At 38.2% G+C, this 13,111-nt stretch overlaps 1 protein-coding gene across 1 annotated transcript in view; it reads right to left on the reverse strand.

Annotated features, from left to right (window-relative positions):
• Window positions 1-1,876: 1,876 nt before the first annotated feature.
• Window positions 1,877-13,111, reverse strand: part of SPON1 (spondin 1) — a 192,171-nt gene continuing 180,936 nt past the window's right edge. Inside the window, exons 8-16 of the mRNA XM_082059584.1 lie at window positions 12,020-12,221; window positions 10,848-10,988; window positions 10,395-10,470; window positions 9,776-9,958; window positions 9,269-9,439; window positions 8,987-9,154; window positions 7,940-8,104; window positions 6,432-6,695; window positions 1,877-5,597 (exon numbers count right to left, since the gene is read on the reverse strand). Of these exons, the coding sequence (XP_081915710.1) occupies window positions 5,434-5,597; window positions 6,432-6,695; window positions 7,940-8,104; window positions 8,987-9,154; window positions 9,269-9,439; window positions 9,776-9,958; window positions 10,395-10,470; window positions 10,848-10,988; window positions 12,020-12,221 (1,534 nt within the window). The 3' untranslated portion in view covers window positions 1,877-5,433. The remainder of the gene's footprint in view (window positions 5,598-6,431; window positions 6,696-7,939; window positions 8,105-8,986; window positions 9,155-9,268; window positions 9,440-9,775; window positions 9,959-10,394; window positions 10,471-10,847; window positions 10,989-12,019; window positions 12,222-13,111) is intronic.

The following is a 13,111-nucleotide window of genomic DNA, read 5'->3' on the forward strand; positions in this document are numbered from 1 at the left end:
AAACAACAACCAAAACCAAATCATGAAAAAATTTATGTGTATGCACTGTATACCATATATATATATATTGATATGTATATTTACAGACACACACACACAGTAGTTTGCTTTGTAGTTAAGAGCACAGCTGCATGGCAATAATTTGTGGCATTAATAGCTGTAGCAGAAATGGAAATGATAGTTGTCAAATAGTCTGCAATGATAGACTTCACATTTTAGCTAAGAGCTCTGCATACTTTCAGGGGTTTGCTATTTTTTTCCCACTCCAGAAACTCAGTATCTGTGGCCCTGAGGATGGCAGATACCCCTAGAAGGACAGTTAATTGATTTATGTTACAAATCACAGCTGAGGACCTGCTCTACCCATTGTCTTTCTTCCAGCCTAGTTATGGTTTAGGTTTGTTGGCCATGCAAAGAAGAGCATCTTAAGTTAGGCCAGGCATACTGTCAAGTAAGTCCCAGGCAATCACTTAGATGGCTAGTATTTGAAGAGGCCATATGTTCACTCTGCTGATTTAGGCGCTCTGTGACCCCTCCTGAGGAAAAGCTGTTCAGATACAGCTTCATGGGCCATAAGATCATGATTGCTGTTCCAGATGTCTCTCCATTCAATGTGCCAGAACATTAAATTGCCCCATAAATTCACTTAGTTTCACATTGGCAGAGGAGAAAGAGTTGGTTGGTTCACTTGGGTACCGTAAATTGTCCTCCAGAAAAGTCTTTGTCCATTGGTTATACATTATGTGAAGAGGACAAGGTGACTTGTCCTGCTAAGCCAGACTGGCATTGCAGTGATCCCTCTGCTCAACCTGGCAGGCTCAGGGCTCTTGGTCTTATTGGAAGACAAAAGGATTAGGATTTTTTTTTCTGAAACTCCTCTATTTGCCAGCAAACCAAAGCAGGGATTACAGAAATGTGAGATAACCTTTGTGATTCTGAAAGTGGCCACAAAGGTTGCGTGATGCTGTGGCAGAGGATCAGAGGCACCGTCCGGGTCCCAGGCACCCCATGCCACCACAGCAGGGATGCTTGGTGGGGAGGCAGCTCTTTGCAGGGGAGTGGTGCTTCTAGGGTGCCTCCTGCTGCTGTTGGATGCACTGATAAACCTGCCCCAAAACAGCTGCTTGGACATACTGAAAGTCTTTCTAGTAAGAGCAAACAGCTAAATGCCCGTGGAGTTTTACTGGACCAGACTGCCTTCAGTTATCAGTGAGCACCTCCTGGCTTGTTATCTCTAGGTCCACCTCAGCCTTGTTACTCTTTAGTTTTACAACAGGGTGGGTTTTTTTTTTTGTGAACACACTGGGCACTTCTAGCTGGCTGCAAGATATTACTTACAGTTGCATTTCCACAGCGTCAGCTCTGCTGAGTGGCTTCCCCAGCTGTTGCACTTTTCTGTGTAATTGTCAATGACATACACTTGCAGTACACCTGAGTAGTCTTTTAGTAACACAAAACATCAGTTGAAAGTTGCACAAAATCTCAGACTCTTTGAAAGCTCATTTTTAATTTTTTTTTTTTTTCATTCGTGTATCACCAGGCTTTAAAATGTGTTCTTTTAAATAGTTTCTCTTTTATTTTTGACACCACCAGCAACAAAACTGGCATGAGAGTAATACAGGGTAATCCGAGTAACAATCCTAAATTACTGTGTGGTTTCTTATAGACAAAAAAAACCTACTTGACCAAAAACTCGATGCAAATAACCTTCAAGGGGAAAGAATGGCTCTAGTAAAATCCAACCCCCTATAGACATCCCATTAGCTTGAGAAGAAGTGCAATGTAAATAAGTGCATGACTTCTTGTATTGATAAGTGTGTGGGTTTTTGATATACATAATCGTATTAGTTGAACAGAATCTCGTACAAGTATAAAATTCATAGTAAAGATGTCTTTATTCCAAAATAATAATAATGTGTTAGCCAGACAGCTACAAAACATCTACACGAGACTTTGGTAAGAAATATTCATGGTAGCTTTTTCATAATTCCACAGCAAACAAAAACAATGAAGGAAATCTAAAAACATAATCAAACAAAATTTTGTTTAAATTGAATGCTGCACACACAGAGTTCTACTGTACATTTGTTAAGCCCCTAACTTTTTATTATTATTATTATGTGTAAAGCTTCTACAGTTTGTATGTTAGAAAAAAACCCATACACACAATGCTAAAATCTGATAACTGAAGTCTACAAAACTGGAGTGATATCTGTGCTTTCAGTTCAGCAGTATTATTCAGGAGATAACAGTTCTCATTTTTATTGACTGATAATCAGTGGCTATTACACTACTAGAAAGTTTACAGTAACAATGCAATACTTCTACATATTTTATATCAGAGCTTTTTTTTTTTTCTGAATAGAAAATCAACCTCTTATTTTTTTTCTTCACTTGTTTTTGTGTTTGTTTCTTTTTTTACAAAATGTAACAAGTTTAAATATTTCTTTTGTATCAAGTTAGAAGAAAGACAAGTGACTTGTAAAGTGTTTCAACAGAAAAACAGTGTGAAAAGCTGAACCTAAGCAGGAATGATCACATATTTCTGCCCAAGTGCAATCTATCTTGTCACCATATGTATTAATGTGGTTAGGGAAAAAAAATTCCAACATTCATAACTTTAATGAGCCTAAGAGAAATGGCTGGAAGTCACACTGAACAGCCTCCTAAGACAAAAGAAATGTATATGGAGAATCAAATTAGTAAGAACCACAGTAAAAGGAATGTCAGATTGTTTCAATGGTCAATTTTGTGGGCACATTAAGAAAGATGGTGTGTATTTCCCACATACTTAAAGGTGTATTTTGACTTTGCCTTTGGCAAAGGGAGTAATTAAAAGACAATACAGCCTGCTGAACTGGAATAAGCATTAAAATGAAAATAACAACTCAACATTGGTTTTAATGGATTGTTTGCAGAAACAGGCACAGTTTTGCAAGATTAGCTTGACCGAGTGATAAGGGCTGATGAGATAAAATATAGTCCATAAACTCATATAATAATTTTTCTCTTTTCAGGAGAAACTTTCTTCTTGTGCTCCCTATGTCCCAAGATCTCACAGATCCAAGCCTACAAAACCCCCTCTTGTCACAGTCCAAGGTTATTTTTTGGATGCTTAGCCTCAGCTGGGATAGCCTCTGTCAGGCTCAGCAAGAGCAGCTCAAAGGTAGGTGGTGAGTGGCTGAGCACCCAGCATCAGTCGCTGTAGCCCTTCTCTGCAGCCATAGCATCACATCTGTTTCTCCACCTGAAATATGCTCAGATGGTCACGCCTTCAGTATCTGTGCCATTCCACTGCTGGTTTTTTTTTTTTTTTTTTGTGTGTGTGTGTGTTGTTGGGTTTGGTGTTATTTTGGTTGTAATGATTAATGTGCAAGGTAAGGTCATACACATATCACTTCGGGACTGTCTTGCTGCTACACTGTAGTGACAGTGCTATAGAGACATAAACTGCAGAAGTTTTCAACAGGCACAGGAAGGCAAACTATCTGAATTAATATTTTTAAATAAGCCAAGCTGTGCAAAATGTAAAGTGTTTGGTTTTAGTATTAAACCTTGTTGTATTTTTTTTTTCCTCCTGTTTTGGTTCACCATGTGTTTGCACCCATTTCATTTAGCAGCATCAAGACAGGCTGAACACTGTGGTTGGTTCCATTATTTCCCTGGGCTTCCTTTCATTCCAGGTCTAAAAAAAGCTGTAAAATACCTTGACGGGGTAGGATGTGAGAGCTGTGGAAGTCCAGAGCGGCTCTCGCAGTGTTCAGTGGAGAAATGATGATGGAAAGCCCTACAGTGTCATGTAACCAGCCCACTCTGTGCAGGTATAGGTTGCAATGAGAGGATGCCTGAGGTGGTGATGGTGAAGCTGAACAGCCGCAACGTGTTGTGGTTCACATCAAGTGCAGACACTTGAAACCTGGTTAGCAGGATTGTAACCCAGGGCTAAGAAGAGAGTAAATTACTTAAAGCTGGTTTAAAGAGACTATAAAAGAAATGTTTGTCCATTCATTTCTCTCAAGCTTGTTTTAGGAGTCAGCATTATTATTACTTATGTAGAGACATAGGTGTATGCTGCCTTTCCTGTACCAAAAGATAACCCATTCCCTTCATCTCTCATCTTTAATGTTAACTTGTACAGGACAGTATTATATTCCAATAGCAAGTGAAGCCCAAGGTCTCACTGGTCCTACACCTGATTATGCACACGGATGAGAGCTGAAGATGATGTAAAACAGCAAAAGCAATTAGAATGCTGAGGAGATATTTTCTAATCTCAGGCAGTTTGGTTAATCGTTCAAGTAGTCAGGGAAGTCATTTATCTGGGCTAGTATATCTACAAATCAGTAATTCTCACAAATTTAGTAAATTTATATCTTCCTATACGCTGAGTAAAAACACATAAATGACACTGCTGTGAACATATTTGTGTCAATCTGTAATTAATATTTTCAGAGGCTGTCATTGTTTCATTTCAGATGCTCCTTTGTTTCTTAGAAGGGATGCATGAGAACCTGGTTCACCTTTTCTCTACTATTTTTATTAGATTATAAACCTCTTTCTTTCTTCTTTAGTGATTAACATCCTCACAAGAATGAATCTAATTTTTTATTGTCTCTCATGTGGAAGCCTTTCCATGAAACAGCTGCGTGACTGTCTGTGTTTGCACCAATTTCTTTTAGTTCTGTATCCATTTTGTGAAGCAGTTGATAGGCCCAATATAAGAACATGGCATCTAAATATATATTATGACATTCATACATTTTCTTTGTGTGCTGTTTTGACTTGTGACTATGTAGTGGGCAGTCATCTCTATTGAGATGACAGATTATTTCCTTTTTAAGTTTTAAAGAAACAAAGACCATTTTGCATGGACCATAGCATCCACGTGAAGAAAAGCATTGTAGGATAATTATTGTAACTATCAGCTTAACCCAATAGTGTAAAAAGATAAACATGCACCTTTAATATTATTGAACCAGCATTACTGAAATGACTCCTTGGCATAGTTGTGTATCACATAGGCACTGCTTTGGATTTTCAAAATCAAACTGAGAGAGAAATCCTCCCACATATGAAACATGTCACTTTAACCTAGTTATGTTAATATGCATGCATCCCATGTCTTTACAAGTAGTATTTCTATATGGCTATTCCATGTCCACAGATATGTCTGTATTTTAGTTAAATGACTCATAATGACCTACTATTTTTATGCATTAAGGGCTGGCTGGAGCACCAAAGATGTACTCTCAGCATAAATCTGTGAGGAAATATTTATAAAATACATTTCTTACACCAGCAAGACTAAAAAGCAAACCACACTGCAAAAATGAAAACTGATATACACTTTACATATTTTTTTGTTTTAAAAATCAAACCAAGGTTGACTTTCCATTTAGCTCGGAGTGCATCACTTGGGAGCCTGGTGTTTTGTTAACAAGGATGAACATTACATGCTCTTAGCTCCTTCTTGTCTTTGCAACTAGTAAACTGAGTACTTTTGGACCTCTTCTTTACCATCATGTAGCGTTCCTGAATTCCCCCTCCACAGAATGTAGAACATTCTGTCCAAGCAGTCCATGGTTTCAGCCTACAAACTAAAAAAACAAGTTATTTGATTAAGTTTTTAGTATTTCAGTACGTGTACCACTACGCATGTGTGCACACTTACAGCTTCTGAATCTAAGATAGCCTATTGCCTAGTTCATGACAGTAGGAATTAAGAAACCCCACTTAAGTATAATCAAGGTTCATTTGTCGTACATTGAAAAAATGTATTTGAAAATAAATTTACTGTCTACAATATAAAACACAGATAAAATTAAGAAACTGCTAAATGTCAGAGCAAGAACCACAGCTTAGCAGTAATTCCTATCCTGATAATATATACTATACCACAAGATATTATGTTTTATTGATTTGAGGCATCAGTGCTTTAAAATACTGTCTCTTACTGAAAATGCAGTCCGAGCAGATCTCTCAGACCAGTCTGAGTCTGAATCAGGTTACTGGGGTGGAAATCAGTTCAGTTTTGAAATTCGTCACTGGATCCAGGAACAAATATTTTCCAAGTTCAGAGGTTCAAACTGGAGGCAAAGATTATCACCTAGCTCTGCAGAAACTGCAATTAGCCCTTTGCCAGGTCCAAATTCCAGATTTTTCACATTCCACACTTCATAATGAAGAAGCTAAAATGTTCTCAATGATGGGACACTGACAGATGGAGCCTTTCTCCATTGAGCCCTAAACATGGGTTGCGTGTTTTTAATGATGGGCAAACTCCGAAAGTGGCTGTGCTTTATTGCTGAAACTTTCCCTAGACTGAAATGTTAAAAGTGTTCTCGCAGCATGAAGTGGAGCTGTCCACTAACTCTTGTTGTGCAGAAAAGACAAACAGACATGAGCCTACTGAATAACAGTTTGACACTTACCTGGATATTGCTCACTATCTATATTTTTTTTTGCTTGTTCGCTTCTCCTTTTCTCCCGGGCCTCTTTCCAGCGCCTTTTTTCCATACCTGGGCCTCGCAGGCATTTCCTTAGTCGACACTTTGTACGCTGGACGGTTTCTGGGCATGCTGTTCCTCCAAACTGTGGTTCTATTTTAATCATTCTTGTCCTGATCATATGGCCCTTTCCACACGAGGTATTGCATTCAGACCACTGGGACCACTCTGTTAATTCACAGTCGATGGCTGCAAAGAGGGAAATGCATGAGATCTAAACATAAGGTCAAGAAGAAACACACAGATGTGCCTAATGAGTTTTTACATCCTAAATACATGAATGCAACTGAAGCCTTGAGGCTTTTCAGCAAATTTTGTGAGGCTACACATCAAAATTTTCTGAGTCCATTTCTAGCAGAACTATTATTTGACACTTTCCTCAATTTCTTTTTCAAGAGTGGTGCTGGCAGTTCACTAAAATTACAAAGAAATATAAATAATTCTCCTGTGCCTTCTTCAGTTTTCCATTCTGTACACCCATATGTCTGTTTTACAGAAAAAAGCTGTTAAAAAATGAGTTATATTTACAAAGAATCTCAGGCCTCTGAGATCTAAGCCTTGCTTTTCTTATAGTGTTATGCAATAAACATGATTCACTAATAACATTTTGTCTTAAAAGTTTTCATCTTTCAGTACTGCTTAAAACTTATAGCCCCAGTGAATAATAATCAAAATTATATTTCATGCTATTTAAGAGAAGCTGAATTACAGTATAAAAGCCTTTTTAACCAACACTTTCTGTGAAAAATAATTAGTTATAAAGCCTCATAAACCATCTGGCAGCAGGACTTATTCATTCAGCAGTGCCTTAGGCTATCGTGCTTCACAAAGACTGCAAAGGAACTAGGAATTTATACCACCCAAGAAGTGGGGGATTTTTGTGGAGTAAGGTAAAAAAATCAACGCAGCTGTGTCCACACCATCCACTGGCTCGTGATATTCCAGGTTGCAAAGGGCTGCAGATCAGTAAAAAGACTGCAATACAGTTCAGAGAGGTATCAAAGATGGAGTGAGTCTCTTTTATTGCTCTTTCTGTGAGCTAAAAGAATCACACAGGTGATTTTAATCCTTCTGTCTTTCCTAGCACACATTCTGCATTTGAGTGAAAAATAGGTTTCATAATTCTGACTTATTTACTATTGGGAAGTGCACTAACTGTTGCCTGAAGTGTAGTGTGTTAAATATGCAGAAACTGTATACCCAAAGCAATATTGATCATCAGCATAAGGTTAAATAAGGCAAGCAAAAATTAAGATGTGGTTATATTCCAGAACTCAATAGCTGAAAGTGAATGATTATAATAATAATAAAAAAAAATTCCACAGTCAATAATACTCCTATCTAAGAAATGATGCTAAAAAATGGTGATAGAGTTTTGACCCATAGACTGACACACAGTCGCTTCCTCTTTCCAGAGAGTTTCCCACACTTACGGCATTCGGGCAGCATGCATTTCTCTGCCTGTTCCAGCTCCTCATTGCAGTCTCCAAGCTCAGCAGCAGATTTCAGAATCCTTTGCCGGGTTCGCATTCCCTTCCCACATGTTACACTGCAGTCACTCCATTCAGACCAGGGAGAGAGTAAACAGGGGATGGTATCTAATATGAAAATAAAAAGGCAATGAATTCTTGTTATACATAAATTATGAAGATATACATTTTGAAAATAATACTGGTGGAAAATGTACTATGATTTATCTGTCATCAACTAATTATACTTTGTTGTCACTTTGAACAAAATGAATCACAAGCTGAATGAGGTTCCTGGAGAAGCTCAGAAAACACAATATTAAAATGAAAGGTTTGCTTGTTTTTAATACCTTTTCTTTCCTATATTTCTCTATATCTTATTCATATCTGCAGAGTGCCAGTGCTTCCAGGGAATAAATAGATTAAGAAGGCATGTTTCAATCATAACTCCTGTAAAAAACCCTGGATTGTTGCTATGGACAGAAATGGAAGTCAAGTTGATATAGTCTAAAATACAATGCTTCCACATTTTATCTATCAAAAATATTTTTTAAACTTAATTCTTTCCACCTTTGGTGAAAATCTTAACATCTCTTAAAAAATTAAAACCAATATTAATAGTGACAGTAAGGCTGGTAGACTATAAAAAAGGAGCACTTATATTTCTGAACTGTTCATGGGCTAAAAGGAGAGGGTACTGTTTTATTCTAACCTTATGACTAAATATACCTCATATTTGATAAATCAGAGTTACTTAGGTATGGCTTGCTAATATACATATCACTGTATGGGTAATACAATAATAGGATTCCACTTAATATTTTTTACTGATACACTCATCCCAATGGTGAATGTTGTACTTAATGCACATTCCCTAAGGGACTGAATTTTAAGGAGAACAAGAAAAAGCAACATTGCTTCTAGTTTAGCTATATTCTCTGTGTGATGGAGCAACATGTAAGAAATGATGCCTCACTTGGTAACAGAGGAGATAAAGTCCTGGATACTTACGGCACTCAGGCATCATGCATTTCTCTGCCTCTGTAGTTTCTGCCTTACACATGGATCCATCAGCAGGAGTCATTTTGATCATTCTGTGTCGTTTCTTCATGCCCGTGCCGCAGCTAGCACTGCATTCGTCCCACTCTCCCCATTCAGTGACGAGGCAGCTGCTAGGGGCTATTCAAAATGGACAGAGAAAATTGTTTGCTAATAGATCTCATGAAAAAAAAAATGGTTTGGGCAGTGCTGCTGCTACTGGCTGGATTTTACAAAGGTGAATAAAATACTTACAACACTCCTCATTTACAACACATTTCTCAGTCTCTTCAGTGGGCACTTTGCACATAGAGCCATCTTCAGGGAACTGTTTTACGTATCTCTCTCTAGATCGCGTTCCCATTCCACAGGAAACACTACAGGGGGACCATGTAATCCAGTCAGACATCATGCAAGTGGAACCATCTAAAATACAGAGAACCATTTCAATTGCTAATATCAACAGAATTGCTGATAAATCTGTAGCTGCCTATTTGTGTGCACTATCACTTTTATGCTGCCTCTCATGTTTTGTCCTCCCCTCTATTGCTTACTTTACTTATTTTCCCTTATAAGTCTGAATACTTCATACAGTGACTTAGATGCGCTGCGGAACTCACCAGAGACAATTTGTATTCTTTGACAATTATTCCTGTTTGCTATAACCCAAGCCACACTACAGCAACCAACAGCTTTAAGAACTTTAAAGGAAAAGTAAACCCTACGAGGCATTCTTTTCCTCCACCCTTTCCTCTTGATTACCTTCATCACTGCAGCCTGGACCCATGCAAGGCTGAAAATCTTGGGTATCTGGGCAGGGCACACTGAGGTCCAGCTGAGCTTTAAGCATCCTCTGCCTCATCCTCTTGCCCTTTTCACAGGTAGAAGAGCTGCAGGCTGACCATGGTGACCAGTTTGAATATATGCAGGTCTCAGGGGTATCATCTAAAAAGTAAGAAAAGGACGTGAATGTTAAAAATAGATTGCCCTCTGTTTACTTTTCTTTACTTGGCTGTCAATTACTTTAGATGCTACTGGGATACATTCTTTCCTCCTGCACTCTATTTTCTCTGTTTTTAACCCAAAAGAAAAAAAAAATCACCAACTTTCATTTCTTTCATTGAAACAAAAAAAAGTTTGAACCCCAAAAAGCTTCTCTTATTGCTTTTATTGTTATTGTCATCTTCCAGGTGTGCATGGAATTTCTTTGCTGTGTAAGAGAAGGCTAACAGTAGATACCAGAAAAGATGAAAACCTAAACGAGTTTTTGACAGTGAGTGGGACTTTTGCTTCTAAGTCAGTTTTGTACTTTATCTAGAAATTACAGTGGGGAATGGAACGAAATATAAATTAGTACATCACAAACTAATTTTAAAAGTACCTTCTTCTTTTTCCTCTGGTGCCAGATCTGCCACAATATCATCTATGTTGTCAGGTACAATATTGCATTGCTCCCCCTGCAAAGAAATTATTGTGGAGATTGGACATAGAAAACTCAAATGTGTATTCAGCGAAAGGGGCTAAAACAGTATATTGTGAAACACTAGTACATCATCTGCAGGACTTTTTAATCTTCTAATTCCCATGTATTCCACAATTAAGCACAGGTAGTAATTACCAGAAGTAGGAGAAATAATACCTTAATGCAGTGTTACATTTAAGAAACAGTTTAAGTAATTTTCTGCCATTATCTTTGTTGTAGGTAGGCTTGTAGTTAGGATTGTAGGTTGCGGGGTGGGGAGGAGAGGAAGGATTGGGTTTTTTTTGTTTCTTTGTGAAGTAGTTTTGGTTTGTCTTTTTTTTTTCAGTTGCTTGAGAATTTTATATATTGTACCTTGCGTGCAATTCTTTCAATGACAACTCTGGCTACCAGCTTGATAGATCCTCCTTCTGGATCATAAAATGGACTTTGAGGATGATCTAAGCTTGTAAGTGGCCTGATCTTCTCTTGAGGCACTGTAGGTTTGTTAGGAGACTGCAATAAAAAGAATTTTTAAAAAAGGTTTAGAAAGAAACTAAAAATTATTAATGACTGTATGATTCAGATGCAGATATAAAAATTTCTCCAAAATGCTAAATTGAAAAATTCCAACAGAAGGTGAACTCGATATATTCATACTTAATGGTAAGGTGCATACACTTTGGGATTCAGCCCTCAAACTGGGTTCACAATAAGAGGTACCCCTTGTAGGGGGGGCATTAACAAAAAAACAAATATTCAATGTGCCTCTAGAGCTGCATTATAACTGGAGAATTTCCTTGGGTTCTAAAGACACTGGTTCTGAAAGAATAAAAGCACCATATTCTGTCATCTGAAAAGGGAGTATGCATGGTATTTGAGGATATGAGTAATCTTGTCTAACTTCAGCTGTCTATACTGTCTGTATAGACACATAGTGTAGGTACACTTATCACCTATGGGGACTTTTAACCAATTTAGTAATTTGATGTAACTCATTTGGTCAAAACCAAGTCTTCACCTGGGGCTGGTATAAATCTCTTCCTACACTGAAAGAGTGATAGAGACAGAGAAAATGAATTATTTTAGAGTCTCGTAGTGATGAGAAGTCCAGAGTTTCAATGTCCACTGTAGGGAATGTTTAAGTTTCTTGTGCCAAGCAGAATAGCTGGCATTGGGTTGAAACAGTAGAAAAAACAAGTTGATGTGGCTGCTGATGGCACACAGATTTGTATCAAAGGGGGTGGACAACTTAATGCTTAGTTTTGAGCAAACCAAGTCCTATGCTTATTCAATAGGTGACTATAAATAATACCCCAGGAAAATGCAGTATTATCGTACTAACAATAACGCTCAGGGAATTCACACAATGACTGACAGTAACTGTAGGTTACTGTATAAATGATTTTTTAATTCATTATAAGTAAAATTTTTACTAGAGTAATATCATACGTGTTTATGGCAGCGCCAGGGATCAAATAGCTATCGTTCTTCACTGCTTTAAAGTAAACTTTACTTTTTGAGACTATTACAAATAGTCCACATACCTCATAGGTAACACCACTGTCTGTGCCAGCATCCCAGGGTATTAAATCCTGGACAACTCTCTGAACCCAGCCGCAGTCCTTGGTGCAGAGGTCTTCAGCAGACAGACCCACGTTCCAGTCTGGGCTGGGACCCAGCATGGTGAGGAAGGACATCAGGTGCCGGTGCCGATCGACAGAAAACTCAGCAGAGGGAGCAGCTCTCCTGCAAATTGGCCATAGGAAGACTATGAACAGCTGAATTCAAGTTTGCTGTCAGAGGGCAATGAAACTGGTGCGTCAGACTGGGAAATACCGACCACCGGCATGACACTGTGTCTGGTATGTGGTGATGGAGAAGCAGGACAGGGAGGGGACTCCTGCCCAGTGCTTTGTATTTTTGGTCTCTGTGTGCCATCTGAGAAACAGCTTTGACATCTTTCAAGGAGATTTACAGTTTAATGGGTAAGAGAGATGTAGAAATAAAGAGCTGCAGCAGCATGCTTATGTCTTAGTCATATAATAAAAATAATAAAATAATCTGTCATGGCACTGAGAAAAATTTGAAGTTTTGATTGCTGGGATACTTTTTACACCCCAAAAGGTAATTCAAATTCCAATGCCAAAAGTTCTTGGAAGCGCTCCTGTGTGTATGTGTGCAGAAAAGCACTCATTAATAGAGTTTTAGTGCTTGTGTGAGAGATTAATGACCATTGCCAGCCCTAGAGAGTTCAGCCAAGACTTTTGCAAGATTCTGCCAGTGTATGTGAAAACGCCTCTATTCATCCAGCCTTTGTCAGCTGTTCCCTTAAGAAGGATTTGTGCTGAATCACGCAGTGCTCTGAAAGGCTGACGAGCAACTATCCCATTCCTATGCAAACGGGAAATAAAATCAGGCCTGAACTGGAGGTTTCTATTCACAGATTAAAACCTGGACATCTTCATGGCATCTTTGTCATGAGCAACAACAAATGTGGAGTTACTTAGAATATGATTTTGGCAATTCTGTTCTGCCAAATACCAGTCTTAAGTTTTCTTTAGTTACAGGCAGTTACAAGATTAGATCAATACAGAGTCAAGTTAGTGATTTATTTATTTTTTTTAATTTTATACCAA

This window comes from Streptopelia decaocto (assembly GCF_964273445.1).
Source record: "Streptopelia decaocto genome assembly, chromosome: 7".
NCBI lineage: Eukaryota > Metazoa > Chordata > Aves > Columbiformes > Columbidae > Streptopelia > Streptopelia decaocto.